This window comes from Myotis daubentonii, chromosome 3 (genome assembly GCF_963259705.1).
Source record: "Myotis daubentonii chromosome 3, mMyoDau2.1, whole genome shotgun sequence".
NCBI lineage: Eukaryota > Metazoa > Chordata > Mammalia > Chiroptera > Vespertilionidae > Myotis > Myotis daubentonii.
This window is the reverse complement of record NC_081842.1, coordinates 68,746,496-68,771,160: the sequence shown is the minus strand read 5'-3', so window position 1 is coordinate 68,771,160 and position 24,665 is coordinate 68,746,496. Positions and strand designations below refer to the sequence as shown.

General features: G+C 39.0%; 1 protein-coding gene across 9 annotated transcripts in view; it reads left to right on the top strand.

The window, feature by feature from the left end:
- Positions 1–24,665, top strand: part of PHLDB2 (pleckstrin homology like domain family B member 2) — a 242,294-nt gene that overhangs the window by 157,382 nt on the left and 60,247 nt on the right. For all 9 annotated transcript variants that reach the window (XM_059687871.1, XM_059687876.1, XM_059687877.1 and 6 more), the window contains one exon: positions 19,453–19,836. In XM_059687871.1, coding sequence (XP_059543854.1) covers positions 19,453–19,836 — 384 coding nt within the window. The remainder of the gene's footprint in view (positions 1–19,452; positions 19,837–24,665) is intronic.

The window sequence follows — 24,665 nt, the reverse complement described above, 5'->3', positions numbered from 1 at the left end:
TAAGCATACTTTTTTTGCTTGTTTTGTTTTTGTTTATGGGATGATTCGCTGTCACAGATTAGATTAATTCACTAATGATGAATTCTGTATTTCTTTAATGAGGGAAGCAGCAGGATGGTAAAGCTGGTTTACAAAAGTATACAAGTATCAAAAGTGTTTTAGTTACTGAAAGGAAGTATGCTGGAATAAGATTTCTGAGTTATATACCGAACATGTTAATGCCCTATAGGACAATACAAATGTAACCTTTGTGTTGATTATAATGGGCAGAAATCATTGGCATCTATACAGGACAAAATTTGTTTAACATTTTAGCAAAAGAATAATTTGCATTACTCATAGATTTGATAATTTAATGTCTACTGTTGCAGTGTTTTGAGATATCCTAATATGTAATAGTAAGAATACAAATGTGTGTATCCTCAGGGAGTTAGCTATTCCTCGGGTGTGTCTGTTGGATGATGCTCCAATATGATAGTTTCCTTTGTCATCATAATCTCCAGAGGTTTTTCATGGTCAGAAAAAGGCATTGTATTTGGGCTTGATTCATTGACATAAGTTAGAAGAAGTTCTAATTAACATATGAAAGCTGTATTGTATATGGATAGCAAACCTACTACTGTACCGTGTTGAACAACTGTTATTAATGGAGTAGGAGAGTTAACATCTATTTAATTTATTAAGAAATCTAGAAGAACATTTCAGTGCTTTCCATTGCTCCAAAGATCTTCCTCAAATGCTCTTATTTACTCTTGTGTTCCAAGCATAGGAAAGCAAACTCAAAATTCATTTCCACTGGCTTTCATCTTTAGCACTTAAAAGTGTTGGTGAATTTCTCTATCCTCTAGTGTCCCCACATCTGCTGAGGCTCCTGGCAATCCCAAGTGACCTTTCTTACTGCCTGTAAACTTGATGCCTTGTAAGCCACCAGTAGGTCCCAGTTCAACTTCTTGGAAGAGCTTTGTGGCTCCAAATATAAAGTTACAACTCTTTTCCTTTAATAATGGGCTTGTCATAGCTGATGAAATGATGCTTATTTTTAAATATGACAGTCTAGGTTTGGATTCTGTTGCATAGAATATTTGTCTGATTACATCCTAGTAAAACCGAGGGCAGATTCTATTGAGCCTCTGCAAGTAATGTTACTGCCATTAAAAAGTAAAGAGTCTTAGGAAAAATATTGGTTCCTGATTTCTGAGGGACCAAGCAGAACAAGCTACCATTAAGAGAATGTTTTATTTAGTTTACAAAATCATAGTCAGCTAAATTGAAGGTTAGAGATAGGACAAGATGAATGCTAAAGGGTCTTCCCATCAGAAAATAGAACATTGAAAATAATACCAGTAATTTTCCAAAACACATATTTACATTTAGAAATTAGATTTCCTGTATCAGTTCCATCATTTCTATGTAATTCATTCTTATTCCTGTGCATCTTGGTTCATTGCTAACATGAAGTCATCTATTTCTGGACTAAAATAAGTCCTGAAAATCTGATGCAGCTGCCTAGCACTGTCTTGTACTTGTCTACATAATGTCAGCTGAGAAGCTTTACCCATAAGTCTATTCTTTAAACTCTCAAGAGTGAAGAGTACCTGGCAAACTTCTTCCAGTGAGGCTCTGAGACTGTCTTTTTTTGTTATGGCACATTCTAGCCTATAACTTAAGCAGAGTCTTTAGGTAAACATGAGAGAAAAGCAGAGACTAATGATGAGGTTAAGAGTATATGGCCATGGTTAATCTATGGTTAATGTAATAAACAGTGTCAGCAAAAAGGAGAGCTAAAATCTATTGGGGCATAAGGCATTGGTCTTATTTAATCAGTGTTTCCTCTGAAGGTAAGAATGTATCACAGATAATGAGGACATTGAAATTCGGTATATCCAGAGCCTTTCTATAAGTATGCATCTCTGATCTCTATTTGTATTATAACTAGAGGCCCAATGCATGAAATTCATGCAAGAGCAGGTCTTCCTTCCCCTGGCTGCTGGCACCAGCTTCCCTCCAGCACCCGGGACCTGGGCTTCCCTCCAGCCACTGGCAGGAACCCGGGACCTGGGCTTCTCTAGCAGCCCCAGCTTCATCCGTAGGTCATTCGGAAGTATGTCTGGAAGGATGTCTGGTCTAATTAGCATATTATGCTTTTATTATTATAGATAGTTTACCTGCACAAAATTATCCTGGGAAAGGCAAACTTCTCATTTGATTTGACAAGTTTTCCTATGCAATTCTTGATAGTTTTGACCTATTTATAAATAAGGGGTCTACAAAACAAACCTAATTGTTTCTAGCTTTTTTTTTTTTTTTTTTTGTAGGATTAAGGAAAAAATCTTGTGATTGCCCAGGGGTCCTCTGGGAAAATTTAAAGGTTGTTCAGGTATAAAAGATACCGTGGAATTTTTTTTTTTTTCTTCTAAATTTAGGGTCTGATCTCGGTAAGGCAAAATCGAATATTCACCAGAAATTTTATCATTTGAATAATATAGGATTGTCCATGTCTTTGAACAACAAGTGTTTGCAGTTTGGTTACCTAATAATTAAGTGACAATGGGTTATTTTATAATAAACAAGAAGTCTTAAATCATTTAGAAATGAGGAAGATTTTTGTCATTTCATTTTATTTTATTATTTTTTAAAATATATTTTATTGATTTTTTACAGAGAGGAAGGGCAAGGGATAGAGAGTTAGAAACATCGATCAGCGGCCTCCTACACACCTCCTACTGGGGATGTGCCCACAACAAAGTACATGCCCTTGACTGGAATCGAACCTGGGACCCTTCAGTTCACAGGCCGACGCTCTATCCACCGAGCCAAACCAGTTAGGGTGACTTTTGTCATTTTAAAAATGCAAGGATATATCCCAGTTAGCGTAAGTACACAAAGTTCCTCTTGTGAGATACCGAAACTGCTTCCCGGGCAGATTACACAAAAAAATAAATTTTTCCTGCCTTTCGTAAGCATAGGCTGATTTCTCCAAGACCAATGTTCTGTTTCAGTAAAGATAACTGCATTGTAGTTTTACATTAATAGGGTACTTGTCATGCATTACATTTAACAAAAATAAGTACTTCATAAATAAACCTTTGTAAACTTTGCCAGAATTTTAGCATCTTATTATGTCTTTATAGACTTAACTCTTTGCAGGTGTTACAAACAAAGTCAAATAAAGCTCCATTTCTGCAGACCTACAATTTTAAAATTTTCATCAACTTTTCTTCTTCGCGGTTTTCTTTCATTCTGAAACAACCAGACACTTTAAGACAAAGATACTTAAAGATATTGGAAATTAGGTTTAAGCTGACACATCACAGAACATACTTATTATTGATTTTAAAAGGTTGGTTACCCATATAATTTTGTTTAGTTGAGCACAAATTTATATTTTTTATAATCTTAAGCATCATATGAAAGTAACTTAGCTTATCTTTAAGAAGTTCAGATAAACTAATCTCTTTATGATAAACCAAATCCAAACTATTTAAAATGAAATTATACTTGAATTATACTATATACTGATTAAATAAGGAAAAGGAAAAGAGCTGTTTTTAAAATAAGATTATCAAGTCAGTCTGACTTATATAAGCATTCACTTTCATCCTGGAAACATATTTCCTAAGGGGGAAAAATACTTTATGAAGTCAGCAGTTTTGATGAGAAAGGTCTTTTTCTCAAAAAGGAACACATCAAAATTCTTAGAATTTTATTTTGTAGAATTTGGGAAATGTGAGATTTATTTAAATGCTATTACTCTCTATAAACTAATCAGAAGCAGAGGTCCTTATATTTTAATTTATTATTGTCCTCAGGAGGTAGGAAAATATTTCATCCACACAAGTGATTCCTCCCCCCTCCCCCTCCCCCCTCCCGCCACCTCAGGTACAGAGTGCCGGGAGCCGGTCCATGCTTGCTGTTTCAAGGGACCTGGCATATATGGCATACGGTTCTTAATATGTTTGCTCACCTTCTTGGCGCTGTGTTTTAACCAAGGTCACCTCTCCGAGAAAGGTTGAATCCCCAGGTAGGGATTTTCCCCTGAAGTTAGGGAGGGAATAAAACCCCTCAACTAAGTGCCAGGCGGGTAATTAATCACTTTAACTACGAACAATCATGCTTAAGCTACATAATCTTTACTCCCTGGAATGGAGATAAGAAACGCCCTAACCTTTGTAATAGAGATTGATAGGATTGAATCAACTGGTATAAATACAGATGTAACAAGACAGCAAGACACAGAACTAAGAAGAGAGAACCTACAGACAGAACCTACACAGAACCTACAGACAGAAGAACTTCGCTGGAGAGAACATGGCAAAAGATCCTGGACTGAACCTGACTACAGAAATATGGCAAAAGAACCTGACTAGAACCTGGTGACCGAACCTGGCTGGAGATCTCAGACAGAACCTGACTGGAGAACCTAGTGAGGAAACATGGCTACCGAACCTGGCTGGAGAACCTGGACAGAACCTGGCTGGAGAACCTAGCAAGAGAACATGTACACAGAACCTGGCTGGAGATCTGAAGCAGAACCTCTCTGGAGATCCAAACCAGAACTTGGCTGGAGATCCTGGCTAGAGATCCTGGCTAGGCTGCTGATCAACTGAATGCTGTCTCCGTGTCATTCCTCCTTCGCCGACTCCGTCCACACCTTTGGGGACCCCTGGACCCGCTGGGGCTGGACCCCAGCAACAGAGCACAGACAAATAAAGAACTTAGAGCGTAAGTTCAATGGCCTCTGCTACAGATCAAAAGTAAACACTGGAGCAAGACTAATGGCTTTTCCACTGGGCACAAAATATTGTCCTGATTTGAACTCACAAATAGAAAAGCAGCAAACAAGTTAAAACCAACAATAAACAAATGTCCAGTCATCTTTCACCTGAGCAAGACGAGATTCCAGTTCTACTAGACAGATCACCAAGTGGTCAGACCACAGAACCAGATCCCCAGTCATTGCTGCCACCAATGGGGATAATAACTACAGGTTGTTTGCAAACCAAAACCCCAATCAAACTTGGCTGAGAATCCGAAACAAAAACAAAAGCACGGGGGAGGAAAACAAAACCTTCAGAGAATATCCAGGCAGTGAAGGTCAAGGTCTACTGCCATGTGGGGTTTGCTCCGGGAGCCAAGGCAAGCTGTGCCTGGGCTTCCAGCCCACGAGGTGTATACTTCCTGAGCGATGCAGTCCACTTGGACTTTTCACTGGGGCTTCCAAATTGTCAAAGCATAATTTTCAAAAAATAAACACAGCTCTTACACAAATCAGAATGAATAGATGCCAAAGATTTATTGAACTCATTAATGAGGAAACCAAAGAGCCAGTTCATGAATCTAATTTCAGCGTTTTTTGGCTTAGCTTTGATTATAGCAGTGTTTCATCTGTGTGTTTTTTCTTTACTTTTAATTCTTTATTTGAAAATTCAAGGTAATTACATTGAGTCTTAAAGATTGAACCCTAATTATGAACCTCTGAGGACCTATTAATGAGGCATAATAAATTTCTTGGAGTCTATAGTGAGCAGCTTCCAACTGCTGTGCTATTTGAGATGTTTACCTTTTTATAATTTTCTTCTTTCTTGCGCTCAGCTGCCAAACTTTGCTTTTATTATGCCAGGTTTTTCTTCTTTTATGATTTTAGAAATCAGATATCAAGCCTTATTATAAAATATTCCAAATGAAGCACGTTACTAGAATAAGTGAGGTCTTGATTGGGTCCAATGTGCATGAAGTGTGTGCATTTCAGTTCTCACACCTCATGGTGTCCTTTAGGGCTGGTCAATGGTCGTTTAAACTTCCAACTTCTGCATTATTTTCCAATTAGGAGTAATGCCTAAGGATCTCTAGGGGGCTGGGATGCTGATCCTTTGACAAACGGATGTTCCAGAGGCTAGAGAAATCATAAAGTGGACAGGATATTCTTTTATTCATCTCATTTGATACCCTCCCAGTAATTCAGAGATAGTGATGGCTATCTTGTACTTCTTATGGTCTGGGGCAGGTAAGTAATTTTAAAAAGAAAACAAGGAAAATAATCTGAAGGAAAACCCTGCTGTGGCTAAGAGGATTCACTTGGTTCCATTGCCAAAGCATCTGTGTGCTATTGTGGAGAACCGATGTACTCCCACAGATTGCTTTGTAGAGCAGTCCATTGTCTTCTGTCTGGTTGACGGCAGTTCTCTGTGGTGCCCTGATAAACAGCATTGTCACTGTTTAGAACTATGTAAGACCAGACTTGGTATTCATTTCTCAAACATGTTGTAATCTGATGCCAGCTCTCATCAGGCATCATGGAATACGGTTTTCTAACTTTTTACATGCTCTACCATATTGAAGATAAAGGTTGGCTTTCTTTCAAGTGCATGTTAATATCTCCGTGGTAGTTATTATTTGAACAGGTGAAATGTCTGAGACAATTCTCTATTGTTTGGAAGGTGTTTCGCATAGCTCCTCTGAAAGCAGTTTATGACTAAAAAATTTTAAGTTGCCAGAGGTAGGGACTATGTCTGTCTTACTCAATGCTGTACATCCATCCCCTAGACGAGGGAAATGCGAAGCATTGCATACATGCTTTTGAGAGGAGTAAATGAATGTTTCTGGCTCATTCATGACACTTATTGTGACTGTCCTTATTCCAGTGGTTCTCAACCTGTGGGACACGACCCCTTTGGCAGTCGAACGACCCTTTCACAGGGGTTGCCTAAGACCATCCTGCATATCAGATATTTACATTACGATTCATAACAGTAGCAACATTACAGTTATGAAGTAGCAACGAAAATAATTTTATGGTTGGGTCACAACATGAGGAACTGTATTTAAAGGGCCAGAAGGTTGAGAACCACTGCCTTATTCTGTGCTGCAGGCTGTACTCTTAGTTCCCAGACATTTCAACCTTACGTTTGTACACTAAGCTCCAGGTAATAGTGAAGCTCTATACAAAAGATGCAACTAAATTAGCACAAATGCATACATTTTATTTCCAGGAATGGAGAAATTCCCTTCCCGTTTTCAATTAAAAATGAAAATGTAAAAATGAGGGTTTTTTTTCTTTATTTTGAAAATTTTATATCAGTCTTTAGAAAAATTGGTGCTCTCCAGGATCATACAAAAACCAAGGCTGTGTACTGTTGAGTAGACCATTGATCTCTAATGTTTCTAATATTAAGTAAAAGTGTAATTGAGCATATTTAAGGAGTTATGGAATTTTATAACATAAATGTATGTGTTGTTTAATCTTAAGGTAATAAGACACAGGTGCTATTTTAAAGACCAGAGAGGAAACAGGTGAAAGTTACTCTACCTGTAGCTGTGTGTTGCTTTTCTACCTGCTTCTTGCTATATCCACTTCAGTGGCTCTTGGCCCCAAAAGCAATATTGGGGCCTTCAGATCTTCCTGTATCGCAAATTTGACAGCATTTCTTGGTTGGGTGCAGGATGGACAATGTTAAGAGAATGACTATCGTTGCCTAGCCATAGTATTCATCTTTTTTTTTTTTCCTTAAGTAGAATGTGTTTGGAATGTGAAGGCAAGCTTAGGTATTGAAAACTCTTTTGTCCTCTAGTCTGACTTGAAAGGCAGCTCCTTCCTGATGTGGCCCTTCCTCTTGCTACATCCTGACTGTAGTTTTAATTTTTAAAAAATGTTTGCACTCGTGGGAAGTGAGCCAGTTAAACTGCAAATGGGGCGAGAGGTTGGTTTCTCTAACCAAATAAACTTGGTGGCTCAAACTTTTTAAAGGGATATTAAGGTACTATGAATCTCTTCCTGTATTCTGAGTCAGAATGTCCATGATTACATCACATGATTTAATCACCAAATTTAGCAACGCCTGCCTTGTTTCTGTGGAGTCTTGCTTTACTTAGCTCTGATGTTTAAAACAGCCAGACAGTTCTTTGTGATTCCCTGCCTTCTTTCACTTTTATGCCTTGTTTGGATGGTTTATAGAGTCTAGCTCAGAAATATAATGTGAGCCATAAATGTGAACCACATAATCTAAAATTTTCTTATGTTAAGAAAAACAGGAAAAAAGTGAAATTAGTGAGGATATATTGCACAGCACAGGATTAAATTGGTGATGCTATTTACTGCATAACTAAGTCATCCATTTTCTAAGCCTACTTCTTTAATTTCTAATTGCCCTAACCGGTTTGGCTCAGTGGATAGAGCAACGGCCTGCGGCCTGAAGGGTCCCAGGTTGGATTCCAGGCAAGGGCATGTACCTCGGTTGTGGGCACATCCCCAGGAGGTGTGCAGGACGCAGCTGATTGATGTTTCTCTCTCATCATCGATGTTTCTAACTCTCTATCCCTCTCCCTCTCTGAAATCAATAAAGACATATTTTTAAAAAATACAAGTAAATATATAACTGTGGGTAATATAAAAAAGACTGTTATCTCTGGTCACATCACCTTGAATCACTAGAGAATAAAGACTTTATCTTTTAAATAGAAAATTGTTGGCATATATGTAGATGTTCAGTAAGTATTGAAACAATCATCAGCAAATTAGGATTGTCAACTGTCCCCAGTTAACCGAGAATAAAAAATTACCACTTTTTTTTCACTTGGAGGGCTGGGAGGGAGTTAGAAAGGGAAAAAGTAGTGTTTAGCAATGATTTAGTGGCTCCAAATTGGGGAAACAGAGGGCTGAAATCTTAGTGTAATTCTGTGGTACAGGAGTCTGTGACAATTAGTTCCCTATTAAAAGTAGGTTCTTCTGTATTTGAAAGCAAACCCTACCTAGGTTCTTATTACAGTGGCAGTGCAAGCTATTGCCTCTTGATGGTGCCACACATTTAGAAATCCCTCCTCAGAACTGAGGGACCTGTACTGTGAATAGTACTTAACATAGGTTAGCATTCTCAGGTTAAATGCTGAAATATAAAAGGTAATTTAGACGAAAAGGAGGCCCCATACGCTATGAATATGGAAAAAGTCTCATTCTTTTTAAAACTTGACAAGCCAATATACACAAGGATTTGTTGTTAAATGAGAAATAAAGCTCAAATTTTATAGAAAAATGTACAAACTAGATGAAATTCAAAATATAGTATATCAACAGGTACATAGGAATGGGGTGATGAGGGAGTGCTATTGATATTTTCTCAGAAAAGTGATCTCCATATTTGTTTTTCAAATTACTTAATATCTCTAAATTAAAAGCCATTTATTATCTACCTTTTTAAAATTTCTCATCAAATAAGTTTATGACTGCTAGCTAATTCTGACAATGAAATATTTTCTTCCTCAATTCTAGAAAAGTTCATGTGAATATTTGCTATGAAGGATATTTTTAAAGTTTGAGCTTTATTTTTAGTCTAAAACAAGTATTACAATGCAAATACACTCACCACTTTTTCAACAGAATAATTTTGATTCAGCCATCTCAAAGTGCAGGTTAAGACCTATTAGAAGGCATGTTCCTCTCCCCCCCCCCCAAAAGTTAATCTTTTTAGGAAATTGTAGATTCAAGTGCAATTATAAGAAATAATTTGGAGATCTGTATTTTATACCCAGTTTCCTCCAGTGGTAACATGTTGCAAACTATAGTACAATGTCACAACCAGGATATTGAACTTGATACAGTCAAGATACAGAGCAGTTCTAACACCACAGGGGTTTGTCCTGTTGCCCTTTTATAGCCACTCCCACTTTCCTCCTACCTACCCTCATCTCCTCCTTGACCCCTGGCTCATCTGTTCTTCATTTCAAGAATAGTACATAAATACAAGCTTATGCTATGTAGCCTTTTGATTTCGGCTTTATTCACTCTGCATAATTCCCTGCAGATTGAGTGAGGGTGTTGCATGTTGTTGCCTCTCTTTAGCTCACAATCTGGGATGTGTGTGGACAAGGAAATCCCAGGGGACTCACTTCTGTGTTTTTCCTCAGGTCCTAGTTCCTAGCTGATCCGATGCCTTTCTCCTTGTTTCATAGTCTTCTTATGTTTGTCTTATGTACTATAAAATGTCCAGGGTTCCTCGTTGTACTTAGTACTTCTTCCCAGAAGCAGAAGTCAATGAAATGATTAGCGTTTCCAAGTTCAAACATGCAAGAATTTTGCTCTGTTGAAGTCTAAGTGACCACAAGGAGCAAACCTTTCTGTTGGGACATGTTTGGTTGAAGAGTTTTGGTTTGGAAGAATTGGTGTTCCTCACTCAAAATTGCTAAAACCATATCCCAGTTCTGGGTTTGTTTTTTAGACTTCGGGAAAGGACAATTTTGAAAAAATGCCAAGTAGAATTAAAAGGAATAAGACTAATTCACTAAACCCAAGTAACAGTAAAACTTTTCATAAACCTCAAGTCTACCATTTGATTTTTAAAAATTTAGTTTTCAGTTACATTGACACACAATATTATATTAGTTTCAAGTATTCAACCCAGTGATTAGATATTTAGATAACTTACAAAGTGATTACCCTGATAAATCTAGTACCCATCTGACATCATACACAGTTATTACAATATTATTGACTATATTTCCTGTGCTGTACTTTACATTCCCCATGATTATTCTGTAACTACCATGCCAGTAGATTTTAAATGGCAACATGATGTGAACAGCATCAGGAAAAGGACTGAAGTACAGAAGATCCTAGTTAGGTGATCATTGTGTTACAGATTAACTTGTCTGCCTAACAAAAGCAAATAATTGGTGGGAAAAGCAAATTGAGAAAAACATTCTTGAGTTAAAAAGCAACAGGATTAATTAAATCAAGTGATAATATTTTAAGACATGTTTGATGGAATGAAAACAAAAGTAAATGTTACATCAGCATATATATGTATATATAAAAAAACCTATTAATTATATGACATGTTACATATTAAAGTATTACATCTACTTAAAAAAAATCTTTATTGTTGAAAGTGTTACATATGTCCCTCATTTTCCCCCATTGACCCCTTCTAGCCCGCCCCCCACCCCCTGTCTCCCTAATCCCCCCTCCCGTCCCAGGTCCTCACCACCCTATTATCTGTGTCCATGGGTTATGCACATATATATATGTGTGTGTATATATATATATATATATATATATATATATATATATATACACACACACACACACACATACACACACACACATATACACACACAAATTCTTTGGTTGATTACTTCCCACCATTAATAATAATTAAATGCACTTAGTAAATGTGCTATAATTAAATATATACTTATTTTATATTCATATATATATATATATATATATATATATATATATATATATATTAAAGTGCAGGGTATTTCTAAAATAGAGACACAGCTAGAAATAGTAGAAGGTAAGGATTTACGGAAGATGTTGACACTGGTGAGTAATAATAATTTTTTAGAAAATGGTCAGGAGCGTGAGGAATTGATTTATGAAGTGAGACTGAAAGAACCAAGTATCTGAGTACGAGCAAAGGCAGGATATGATGAGGTCCTCAGGTATTTGAGTGCTGCACCCTGATAGGGCAGAGACCCTGATGGTTTCTGGTGTTTAAGGTGGAGCCACAGGCAGTGTGAAGTAGAAACCTAGATTTTATGTCAGGGCTGAAGTGTGTGCCCTGGATAGGAGAATGGATTTTTGGAGGGTTATGTCTAGAAGCTACTCTGCTGGACTTAATGTGCTGTAGGGAATATACAGGGTGGCCCAAAAGTAGGTTTACAGAGTTTACTCTTGTCTTAATTATTGTGTTTTCTGTTCATAAAATTGTTAACTTACTTTACCCATCCTGATGCTGCCCTGTAATGGCGGGAATTGAGGGAGCGAACGGCAGTGAGGCTGGGCTGCTGTGGTGACTGGGCAGAGCTTTATTGCAGAGGCGCAGGTGCCTGCCCACCATGCAGAAGGGATTGGGGCCGCGAAGGATTTGTTTTTCTCCTTCCAGAATGGCAGAGGGATCCTGTAAATTTGTGCATTTTTTTCAGTAAAACATTTTCCCTGCATTTCCTTTGCCTGAACAAAATTGGGTTTGGTCTTAAGGTTTGCGTGTTAACCAATATTAGAGATGGTTCCCCAGGACCCAAAGACAATGATCTATTTCACTTCAAGTTTTTATGGAAACCATCTCTAATTGTGGTTAACAAACACTGAGCACCTGGTATGTGACAGGCACAGGCTTTAGACTATTTCGTATAAAGTATATAAAACATTCTACATTGAATTCTCCCAAGAACTCTAGGGTAGGCACTTATCTCTGTTTCATAGACCAGGTAACAGAGAGGTTAAACTTGATCATAACTTTCTGGGTTAGGGGTCTGGTAAGTGCCAGAAATCCAAATCCATGTTCTTTCCATGTAATCAATCTTAGACACATAGATTCTGCCCTGAGTGTCCAGTGGTTCTGTGGGGGAGAGAGGGCAGTTCACCCCACAATCATTAAAATATAAGATCACAGAGAGTGGCTTCCTTCATAAAAAGTCCTGATGCCTTTATTTCAAAGCACTTCTCCTATTTCTGGTCACTTTACTCCTGATTTTCCTGGAGAAGTGAGAGGTGCCCCTTCTCTTATAGGCAGAATACATTGTTCTAGATTGCAAAGGGTGAGAATGAGGGGGAATGAAGTTTAAGCACTAGCAACTTCTTTGTGATTGGAGTTGTAGAGGTGGAGGGGTCTGAAGGGAAGTAGAAGAGTAGATGTACTGAGTAATATGATAAAAATTATTCTTTATTTTTCAGACAGAGGGGATGCAGTCACAGAGCAGAAGTGAGTGTTGGAGAAGGGATCACTGGGATATCCCACAAGGACAGTGAGAGGGCATATGGTGCAGTGGCGCGGACAGAGGGCTCAGCCTGGGGACTCTCCTTAGATAACAGCGTGTGTTCACTTTGTCCCAGGCAGCATTCTAAGTGCCAGCCATATATTATATTATGCATTTTAATACTTTCGACCATCCTATAAGGTAGATACCCTGGTAATCCTCTGTTTCTTACATGAAGAATGAAGTCTGGGAGAAGCTGAATGGCTTTCCCAGAGCCATACAAGTAGCAACAGAACCAGGAGCCAAACCCAAGAAGTCAGGCTCCAGAGTTCATGCTCTTAGCCACTGTGTGCAATGGAGGAAGGAGGACCAGATACATAGAGATAGTGACAGGAGGGAACTTCAGGGAGCTCAGACAGGATGGCCTTGATCTCCTCTCAGTGTGTTTGTGTATTTGAGTGCACTGAGTATATTTTAGAAGCAGGTACTGAAAAACCACTGAGTGGTAAATGTTGTCCTCGTTGCTTACATATGTCTTAGCCTCCCTCGGTATACAGTTATCCATTCCTATGGGTGGAGAATAGGGGTATATGATGCAATATCCTTGTATTAATCTGCACATAACACATGTTTACCAATCAATCAATAGCTATCACGTTATTAGTAATTCTCCAAATAACTTGCAGTCCCCTCCAGAACAGATACGGTCACACAAAGCCATTACTCTCTCATGCATCAGTTGGGCCTCTTTCCAGCTCAGCCTTTCTGATGAGGCACACATGCACATCTGTTTAAACTAAGGGTAAAGAATAAAGCGTTTTCCTGACCGCAAGTCTGAACGTGGACTTCCCAGACAGACTATAAAATGAAATATTCTTAGCTAGATATTAAAGTGACTTCCATGAGGATAATTTGTAAAACCAAACAATAAAAACTCCTTACTTATATATACAATTTCTTAATCAGATCATTTTTTCTAAAATGATTTAAAAACAAACACACACAATACTAAGGCAATGTTTGGGTAAGTGTGCAAACCAGTGAAAGGGCACTGTCTCTACACATGACCACCTTCACTGGACACCAATTGCAGGTTCAGGGAGTTCCCCAACACCTCCTTCGTGTTTAATAATTTGCTGCAAAGACTTACAGAACCCACTGAAAGGTGTTCTAGTCACAGTTATCATTTATTACAGGGAAAGGCTACAGATAAAGATCAGCCAAAAGAAAAAACAAAAAAAACCCGCTTAAGGCAGGGTCGGGAGGTTTCAAATGTGAAGCTTCCACTCGCCTCTCCCTGTGGAGTCAGGGAGCATTACCCCAACCCCACCGTGCTGTGTGACAATACTCCATGTATCCAGCGCGGAGTGCATGAAGCCTCCGCTCCACATTTCCTCGCTCAGGGTTCAGGCGGCTGGAGCCAGCACCCTCTGCCGCTCCGCCGTGGCAAGCAAGGTGTGCAATGAATCATACACTGGCTGTTCAGGCAGAGGTGACACACATTGCTTCTCACATTTCATTGGCCCAGGCAAGTTTGATAGTCACATCTAATTTGGGGTAGGGAAGGGAAGAACCATTTCACTGTGTCCAGAAAGAGAACTGATCTTAGAAGCCTTAGTTACTGTGCCAAAGCATTTATCTCTAAAAACAAGTAGACTCACATAAAAGACTTATTGCTACTGTTTTTCCTCCTGATTGTCCCCCCACTAATGAAGACATGAGAATTTGCTCGTGGAGTCCTGGAAATAATGCTGCTAGCCCAGCTCTTCTCATTCTGCCATCCACTTTCAGACCAGGGTCTATGAATTTATTTCAACAGTTTGTTTAGGGCTATTGGGATCTCTTGAGTCCTGATATAAAGAGGAAGAAAGTTGGCCTATTTCTATGTATGCACTTCACCCCTCTTCCTATGAAGAGTCCCATCTCCCTAGCAGCACAGTAGTTGCTGATTGCTGGCATATTGGGATATTCCACCACTCTATGCCTTTGATGATATGGTTCCTTTACAGAAATGTCCTGCCCACCCTGCTGTTCAATAGGTCACACAGACTCATTTATTCTTGAGAACTCAACTCAAATTTGTTTTTCTGTAATTTTTCTTCTCTATCTGTGAATTCATAAATTTTCTGTAAACCTCTGTTATCACTGTTTTCTTTAATTGATTACCCATTTGTGCCTTCTGTTGAAGTTTTTAGGCTAGATATGTTGTCTTTTTTCAACTTGGTATCACCAGCATATTATTGGGCATTGAGTAACTTAAAATATCTGTTGAATTGAAGATTGGGGAGATACTGAATTTCTTGGGTTAACAGTAGAGAGAAGTAAAGTCATACTTATCAGTTATAAAGGTTTCTCTTAAGAAAATTCAATCTCCTTTCAACTAAATTATATCCACCATTAAAGATTTGCCGGGAGAGCATTTGGGGTTTTTCTTTTTAATGCCTGCTTTTAAAAAATAAAAAAGGGGGAATTTGCCGGGAGCCGGTCCATCCTTGCTGTTTCAAGGGACCTGGCATATATGGCATACGGTTCTTAATATGTTTGCTCACCTTCTTGGCGCTGTGTTTTAACCAAAGTCACCTCTCCGAGAAAGGTTGAATCCCCAGGTAGGGATTTTCCCCTGAAGTTAGGGAGGGAATAAAACCCCTCAACTAAGTGCCAGGCGGGTAATTAATCCCTTTAACTATGAACAATCATGCTTAAACTACATAATCTTTTCTCCCTGGAATGGAGATAAGAAACGCCCTAACCTTTGTAATAGAGATTGATAGGATTGAATCAACTGGTATAAATACAGTTGTAACAAGACAGAAACACTCAGAACTTAGAACAGAATCAAGAAGACAGAACCTACACGGAGCCTAGAGACAGAAGAACTTCGCTGGAGAGAGCATGCCGGAGGATCCTGGAGAGGGACTGGCCTCGGAGCCTAGAGACAGAGCCTAGCGGGAGAACATGGCAAGGGATCCTGGACTGAACCTGACTACAGAGATTGGCAGGAGAACCTGACTGGAACCTGGACACTGAACTTGACTGGAGAGCCTGGACAGAACCTGGCTGGAGAACCTAGCGAGGGAACATGGCTACAGAACCTCGCTGGAGATCCGAAGCAGAACCTCTCTGGAGATCGAAACCAGAACTTGGCTAGAGATCCTGGCTAGGCTGCTGATCAACTGAACGCTGTCTCCTTGACATTCCTTCTTCACCGACTCTGTCCACACCTTTGGGGACCCCTGGACCCGCTGGGGTTGGACCCCGGCAAAGATTGACCTTATGGTTCATGTAATGACTCAATATATTTAATTATAACGGAAGGATTTAATTTTTTTTTTAACTATGCTTAGTTTTCTGCTTAATTTATTTCTGCATTATATTTAGAGTCCTATGGCCTACACTAGCTGTAGTTGATTCCAAGGAGACTGGATGGTTTGAGGAGATGGATGCGAACTGTGAACTGAGGGCTGGGAACTGCAGTGGGGCAATGCCCGACACATTCCCCTGAAAAGGAAGGAACACTCTGTTTGTTTACTTTTTTTAAACCCGAGGGAAAGTATTGCACACCATTTTCTTCAGGTATATTTTGTCAGATCTTGTGTCTCCTTCAAAGCTTTCTTTGGCCCTGACCGGTTTGACTCAGTGGATAGAGCGTCAGCCTGCAGACTGAGGTGTCCCAGGTTCAATTCCGGTCAAGGACATATACCTTGGTTGCGGGCGCATACCCAGTGGGGAGTGTGCAGGAGGCAGCTGAATCGATGTTTCTCTCTCATCGATGTTTCTGACTCTCTATCCCGCTCCCTTCCTCTCTGTAAAAAATCAATTATATATATATATATATATATATATATTTAAAAAAAGCTTTCTTTGATTTGATACATGTGGTACACAGGGATGGAGGAAAGGGGAAATGGAGAGGGAGAAAAAATAAAAATGTATTTGAAATCATGTGTTTTGAAGTGACCTGCTTTCTCAACCCTAGCAGCATGGACCATGTGGATATTTGGGTTCTGTGCTGGTGGCTTTTCAGGAGAATGTGCAGTAAATTGCTGGTTTGGAAAGGAGGTAGGATGTAAAGATCTCCAAGAGGGAAGCCTCCCACCTCGGCATATCACTAGGTGAAATGCCAAAGGAAATCGAACTTAAGGGAGTTTGCCAATCCCAGTTTGCACTTGATGTTCCAGCATAATTATTAATACTGCCCTGTTGGATTCTGAGTGTCCTGGTCTGGAGCAGTCACCCTGGTTTTAGGTCATGCAGAGTGGAGAATATTGGTGTGATGAATGGGAAGGAACAAAACTCCAGAGCGAAGCGGGCTCAAGGGAGAATTATTGTCTGAGGGGAAATTCTGTTCAGGGTTTTCCTTAAAAGGCTTCTTGTAGTGCTTTCCGAAATGCCTTGCAGACTTTATTCTGACGCACTTTTCATCATCAGTTTATTTTTCTTTGGTGCCACTTTTATGGGGCCAATGTGCCACGGTGTGGCCTGAATTTGTTATAGACTCATGGGCAGCAGTGGTGTGTGTGTGTGCGTGTGTGTGTGTGTGTGTGTGTGTGTGTGTGATTCAAGCCTAGACAGACTGGCTTGTGAATGGGGTGATAAGAATAGAGAAGCACATACCAGTAGACCAAACTTCCTGTGTACAAGCCGTTGAATGCTGCGTTTCACTCTCTGAAATAGCATTCATCTTCGGGCTGGGGTCATTTATTCCTTCGGGAATTAAGCAAGAGCACTGGCAGCAAAAGAAACTATTTTGGGAGGGAGATGTGGGAGGAATTTTGCTGTATTATAGGCCAGGCAGAAGTACCTTTTATGCTTTCGAAGGCCACATGTCCTGAGAGCCCTGATAAATGGAAATTGACAATTTCCAAAAAATCCCAACTGTAATGTCCAGGCTCATTTATACACTCTATAATCTCTCTAGATCATAGATGCTTCAACTTAATTTACCTAAAGGGTAGAAAGAACACTTTCCTTTGGAGATTAGCCTCTAAGGTAGATGCTATTGAGAAGAGTAAAATGTAATATCTCAGTCCTGCCCCCTTCCTCACACATCCCCTTGCAGGTTCTTTTTTGCATATTCCGGGTGGTTGGAGAGGTTTAAAATAAGGCAATGAATGCTGAGTCCACCCCCTCCCAACCCTCCCCATAGAGCTGAGATGGGTAGGGCTTGGCAGCTGGTGGCAGCTGTGGAGATAAATAAGGACCGGGCTTCTAGATGGACAGGGTGCAGCGCTCCCGGGATGCGGGTGTGTGGCTCTGAGTGCCTGCAGTGGGAAGAGGCCATGAGGACGGAGCTGCAGCTGGAGTCCAGAAGTTCAGGCAGTGAAAGGGAGGTGGGGGCTTATAGCAACTAGTTTAATAGTCCTTTTGATCAAGCTATTGCTTTTGGGGGGTTGGGGGCATGTTTAGAAGCCAGATAAAAGTCAGATACAACTCAAATGACTTCTATTTTGTCATTTAATGAATGTATTTGATGGAAACCAGGGAATTATGTTACTCTGTACCTACTTGACTTTTCTACTTGACACTCCTTTCACTAATAAAAAGCAAACTGCCTTCGGGATTTTGTCCTTATAGATTTGCTGCAATTAGAAATTGAAAATAGCAGCCCAGTGCTATTTAAAAGTTTTCTATTTTGTAACTGACGACCGGTTTGGAAAATGCTTTTCTCTAGAAGGCTTTGAATTCTCTTTTCAGTGTGGTAGATTTAATCACAACAGATGTTTTTTGTTACTTTATTTTTTTTTCTTTCCCCTTAGACATTAAAATTAAGGTGAAGATGTTGAGATTCCCCAATCCAAACAGTGCTGTCTAGGCTTATGATAAGCATTTTGTAAATTATACCCTGTTGTTCACGAATATTTAGTAAATTTATTTAAAGTCAAGAATCATATCCTATCTACTTGTTTTGCATGGGGAATGAGGGGGTTTCAGTTAGTGGTACCATTATAGACATCAATGGCCTATATATTGCTTTTTAAAAAACAAATGAACAATCATCTTATTTTTCAGTTAAATGAATCAAGGATTTAATGATCTCAGAATCTGAACTACGTTGTTGTCTTTCTGTCTGGACACGACATCAAATAGTCTTCATTTTCATGCAGCATTCCCACCTTTTTATCATTTCAATTACTCATGTGAGAAATTGGTGGAAAATACCTTCACATGGTGATGAAACATAAAAAGGAGCTGAAATTTTTGAATCATTTCAAGAAATAAAATGATGACCTAGATATTCCTATTAAATTAAAAAATTCTTATATTTACATTTTTCTTTTTGTGTGTCTAACAGTAGAATGATATTTCTATAGGAACTTAGAAAATATATTTTAAGGACAAATACTAAATCTATAGTGATGAAAGAGCTAGATATTGTTGAAGGTAGATAGGTACAGGGAGTGAGGGGGGTGAAGATTTTTTAAAACAGAGATTTAAAAACCCTTTCAAGTGTTTGGAAAATTGTTAAACCAAGAAAAGGCTTACTGATTGCTTCTATGGGCTAGGACCAACACTGGTGTGTACAGGTAAAGGGGACAGCCCAGAATATAGGTTGGGAGGAATATCAGACATTGTTGACCTTGGTGTCATCTGGATCCTTGTATGTGTCCATCAGAGAAGATGGAAATCATCCCCAGCCAAGTGTCTGTGGGTTCGTGTGTGGGACAAAGTCACCAGTGGTCCCAGCCTCTTCATTCTTTCTATTTGTTGTTGTCTCCGTTCTCACAGACTCACTGACCTTCTCCTCCCCTCGTGTTTTAGGAGAGACAGCGTCTGGAGACCATCCTCAGCCTCTGTGCTGAATACACGAAGCCTGACAGTCGCTTGTCCCTTGGCACCACCGTGGCAGATGTGCAGAAAATCAATAAGGAGCTTGAGAAACTGCAGATCTCTGATGAGGAATCTGTGTTTGAAGAAGCCCTGGTGAACCCCGATGTCAGATACAGGTGCCACCAGAAAGGCGCTGGCCACGAGGCGGACGTGGCAGTCTTCGGGAGCCTGAGTCAGAGCAGTGCCAGCTTCCTTTCCCCCAGGAGCGCCATGAACGAGGAGCTGCTCAGGGACCTCGCCAGGACTCCCCCACCGCCCCCCTCTGCCTTTCTGAAAGCTTCCAACGAGTCCTCTTACCTAAGTATCCTGCCAAAGGTAAAGGAGACAGAGCACAGAGACTGGGATTGCGGGCCCAGGACTGGGCATCTGCATTGGCGTAGAGCAGTGATGGCGAACCTTTTGAGCTCGGCGTGTCAGCATTTTGAAAAACCCTAACTTAACTCTGGTGCTGTGTCACATATAGAAATTTTTTGATATTTGCAACCATAGTAAAACAAAGACTTATATTTTTGATATTTATTTTATGTATTTAAATGCCATTTAACAAAGAAAAATCAACCAAAAAAATGAGTTCGAGTGTCACTTCTGACACGTGTGTCATAGGTTCGCCATCACTGGCGTAGAGACTAGAGGCTCTATCATGCTTGTTTGCTAAATGTGTTTAGTGAAGCTTCAGTTTAAGAGGTATTAGCAAGATGTAGCAAATTAGTGTTTATTATGAAGCAGTAAGCTTGCACTGTAAAAAATATAGCAGCTCAGAAAAGTAGAAAGAAAGATCTCTCCCATTCTGTCCCTTCTGAGTTGTACACCTGAGAGATAAACACAAAGTGTTTTACATGCTTTCCTAATATTTCTGTGCGTCCACGGCCATATATTATAGGCATAGACATATACATGGTGTTCTGCATTTTTCCCCTCCCTAAATGTCTTGAGCATCTTTGCATATTAATATACACAGCTTTACCTCATTCATTTCAATGGATGACTAGTGTTCTATGTTTGGGAATACTATTTTAGTTGTTTCCAGTTTTTGACTAGTAAAATCTACATGCAGCAAATTTTCAAGGTATATATATATTGTGCAAATATTATCTCTGAGATCGCTTACTAAAAGTGGAACACTAGGTAAACGAGTTTGTATATTTTTTATTTTAATCAATATTTCCAAATTGTATTCTCAAAAGAGTTACACTTTCAACAGTTTATTTTATGAGAACACCTGGTTCTCTATACACTTCATAAGGCTGTTTATTATCAGAATTTCTCAATTTGCTAAGCTAATAGGTGTAATTAGCTTGTTTTTAATATGCATGAAAGTGGGCATATTTTTACTGTTTTAATTGCTAATTTGTATTTAAATACATTTATTTATGATCCTCACCCAATTTTTGGAAAATGCCTTGTTTTTACTGAGTAATAAGTATTTTGGTAATGAAATTAGTCTTTTATCATGAATGGTAACTTTGACTTTTGGCTTTTCTGTGAAAGTTTTTGGACATATGAAAGTTTAAGATTTATATTTCATCATAGTTATTATTAAGTTTGCTGGTCGTTTGCTGATTTTAAAATGTCTTTCAAATTTGAGGATTTTTAAAATGGAGTTCAAGGAAAAATTTTTGGTGCTATTTTTTCACACAGGTTAAGAATTCTTTTTCTATAAAATTTTAAAAAATTCTCCTACCTGTTCTCTAGAAAAGATTTAAGAGCACTTTATAATAAAATATATTAGAAGATAAGTATTTTATTACAATAAAATTAGAACACCAAGATAGTAAAAAACAGGAAAAAGAGTCTGGGAAAGCAAGTATCATAATCAAAAGAATTTATTTATTTAAGAATAAATAGGACTAGTTAATTTATTTATTTAAGTAGCTCTGACCACTAAGTTAGACTCAGATTCTTGGCAGTCATGGCCAAAGAATCTATATACTAAAAGGCTAATATGCAAATAGAATGAATGGCAGAATGACTGGTTGTTATGATGCACACTGACCACCAGGGGGCAGACGCTCAATGCAGGATACCCCTGGTGGTCAGTGTGCTCCCACAGAGGGAGTGCTGCTCAGCCAGAAGCCCAGAAGCCGGGCTCATGCTGGCATCCGCGGCAGTGCTAAAGATGTCCAACTGACGGCTTAGGCCCAGTTGGACAAACCCCCGAGGGCTCCTGGACTGCGAGAGGGCACAGGCCAGCCTGAGGGACACCCCCTTCCTTGAGTGCACAAATTTCGTGCACCAGGCCTCTAGTCAAATATAAAAAAAGATATGTTAGTTATTTTTGTTGTTGTTGTTATAAGAGAAGGACACTTACTGATTCTTTACAAGAAATATGTCATCATGGTACTAAATTCTAAATTCTGGAGGTAATTTATCACATTGAGTACTGTTCAGGAGAGTTTATGCATTTGTTTTTATTTTTGTTTGTTTGGCTGCAACAAGATTTTTCTTGTTAAAAAAGTTGAGTGCTCTTGGTCAGAAGTCACCTACCTTGAGTTCTCCCATTGTATACATCATGACCATCAAGACTCTAGACCAGTGATGGCGAACCTTTTGAGCTTGGCATGTCAGCATTTTGAAAAACCCTAACTTAACTCTGGTGCCGTGTCACATATAGAAATTTTTTGATATTTGCAACCATAGTAAAACAAAGCATTATATTTTGATATTTATTCTATATATTTAAATGCCATTTAACAAAGAAAAATCAACCAAAAAAATGAGTTTGCGTGTCACCTCTGACACGCGTGTCATAGGTTCGCCATCACTGCTCTAGATTGTCCAATCCCTTCTTCCTTCTAATGACCACATCTACTTTTCTAATTCTCTGTGGAGAGGAACTTCAAATAGCACATCTGTCTGTATTGCCAGAAAGATGCAACTGTTAGAAAAAACTAGGACCTGGAAGGAAACTCAAGAGTTGTCTTTCAGGCACAGTGAATGATCCATCATTTGATAGTTTGACCTGTTGTCACATTGTGTTTTCTCAGAAATCCTTTGCTACCTTTTTATCCTAAGTCCTTTCACATGTCTTCTCTTATGGAGATCTGCTAGATTTTGTTTTGATGCTAAGCTGTGAGCTCTCCCTAAGGATCATCCTTTTGGAGACAGGTTTCCTCCTGAAGAGGACTGTGACAAGAAAGCTGTTGGTATGTAAGTGAGCAGAGCAGGACAGATGTTTTCCATTGCTCAAATGTGGTTTGTGGACTAGGAGCCTCTGGGGCTTGGAGCAGCATCTGACTGTGCCTCCTGGGAGACAGGAAACGTCAGGGGCTCCTGTGGTTTGCACACAGCAGCATAGACAGTGCCAGTGAGAGGGCGATGGGTTCCCGAGAATGCATTTTTCATTTATTACTTTTTGAAGACAGACATATGTTACCTCAAGACAGGAGATAGAATCTTATTAAAAAGTTCTGGCCATTTGTTTTTGGTGCCCTTCCTCTTGGAGTAATCTGCTCACTGAATTATTTTAAAAGTACAGTGTTTGTTATTAATCAATCTAAGGATTAGTGTAGAGAGGAATGTGAAAAAAACTCTAAGCCCATTTAATAAAACAAAGATTTTAATGATATTTAGGCACCTGGAGATAACCATTCTGCAACTTGCTTTACCAAACACTTAAAGGTACAGAAAACTTTGGAAATAAGCTAACTTTAATGAGCTTTTGTCAACCTGTCTGTCACCACCTGAGGTGAAAGTTAAGAGTACCTTACTCTTCTCATTTGGCTGCCATTTTATTCAGATATAATTGACATACCACAGCATATAAGTTTAAGGTATACAGTATAATGGCTTGACTAACATATATTGCAAAACAATTCCCACAATAAATTTTGTTAACATTTATCACCTCATATAGTTACCAAAAAATGTTTTCTTCTTTGTGATGAGTACTTTTCACTCTTCTCCTTTTGAGTAATCACTTTGTCTACAGTGGAAAACCCTCACACTTGCATCCTTGTCTGGTTGCAAGATGTTTCTAAGAAGAGATCTACAAAAAAAGGCAGATGCAAAGTTCCTATCCTCTCTCCCCTTTCTCTGTGTCTATCTGTTACTGTAGAGATGGCATGCTTGGGGATGCACATACATGTGTAATGGGCTTATTAAATAATGTCACTCCCAGTGGAATCCTATCCATTACAATAAAAATATCCCAGAGAGATTAAAATTAAAGCTTTCTCTTTCCCTATAAAGCTAAAGATATTTAGTGGCCACCACACCCATGGCTCTCTATTGGTTTTCTTTATTTTGATATAAATGAGGTCTACATCCACACCCCATTCTATCACAAACCAGAGTTTTAGAATTCCTTTTAAAGATTTTGCTTTTTATAAATAAACACACAGTAATTTTCTAGATGGTATGTATTGCTATAAACAGCCTCTCCAGTTATTATTAAATATACCTATTGTGAAACTTTGAGTTATAGAGATTCTTATAATTGCCACTATTACCTGTCTTTATGGTTTTGAAGATTGTTCGGTTTTTGTTTTCTCTTAATGCTTTGCTTCCACCAGTGGGAGAGATATTTTTAAACCATGTTGGAAGTTGAAATCTAATATGAAATGTTGACCCAACAGGATGCCGGCCTTCTTGAGGCTTTCCTGCTAGGATTACATGTCAGTGATTTCGGAATGCCATGCACTGTTACAGGAATTCCTCAGGCCCTACCACAAGCACCTAAGTACTAGGACAATGCGATTCATTGTCTGTGGTAAAAAGGTCACAGTTGTATTATTAGTCAATAAGATACAGATTTCAGGTGGCAATTAGAAAGCTAAATGTCACAGCTTGGAAGGGCTGCATCCTTGTTCTAGTCAACCTGAGATACTTGTCACTTCTCAATCATTTAGTCTCCTTAAGGAGCAAGCAGCAAGTGGGGTATAGAGTAAAGAATATTAATAAAAGAACACAATATGATGCCTATCTTCTTAAAGTTATTTTCAGGATTTTTATTTTATTTTTTTTAATATATTTTATTGATTTTTTACAGAGAGTAAGGGAGAGAGATAGAGAGTTAGAAACATCGATGAGAGAGAAACATCGATCAGCCGCCTCCTGCACACCCTACTGGGGATGTGCCCGCAACCCAGGTACATGCCCTTGACCGGAATCGAACCTGGGACCTTTCAGTCCGCAGGCTGACGCTC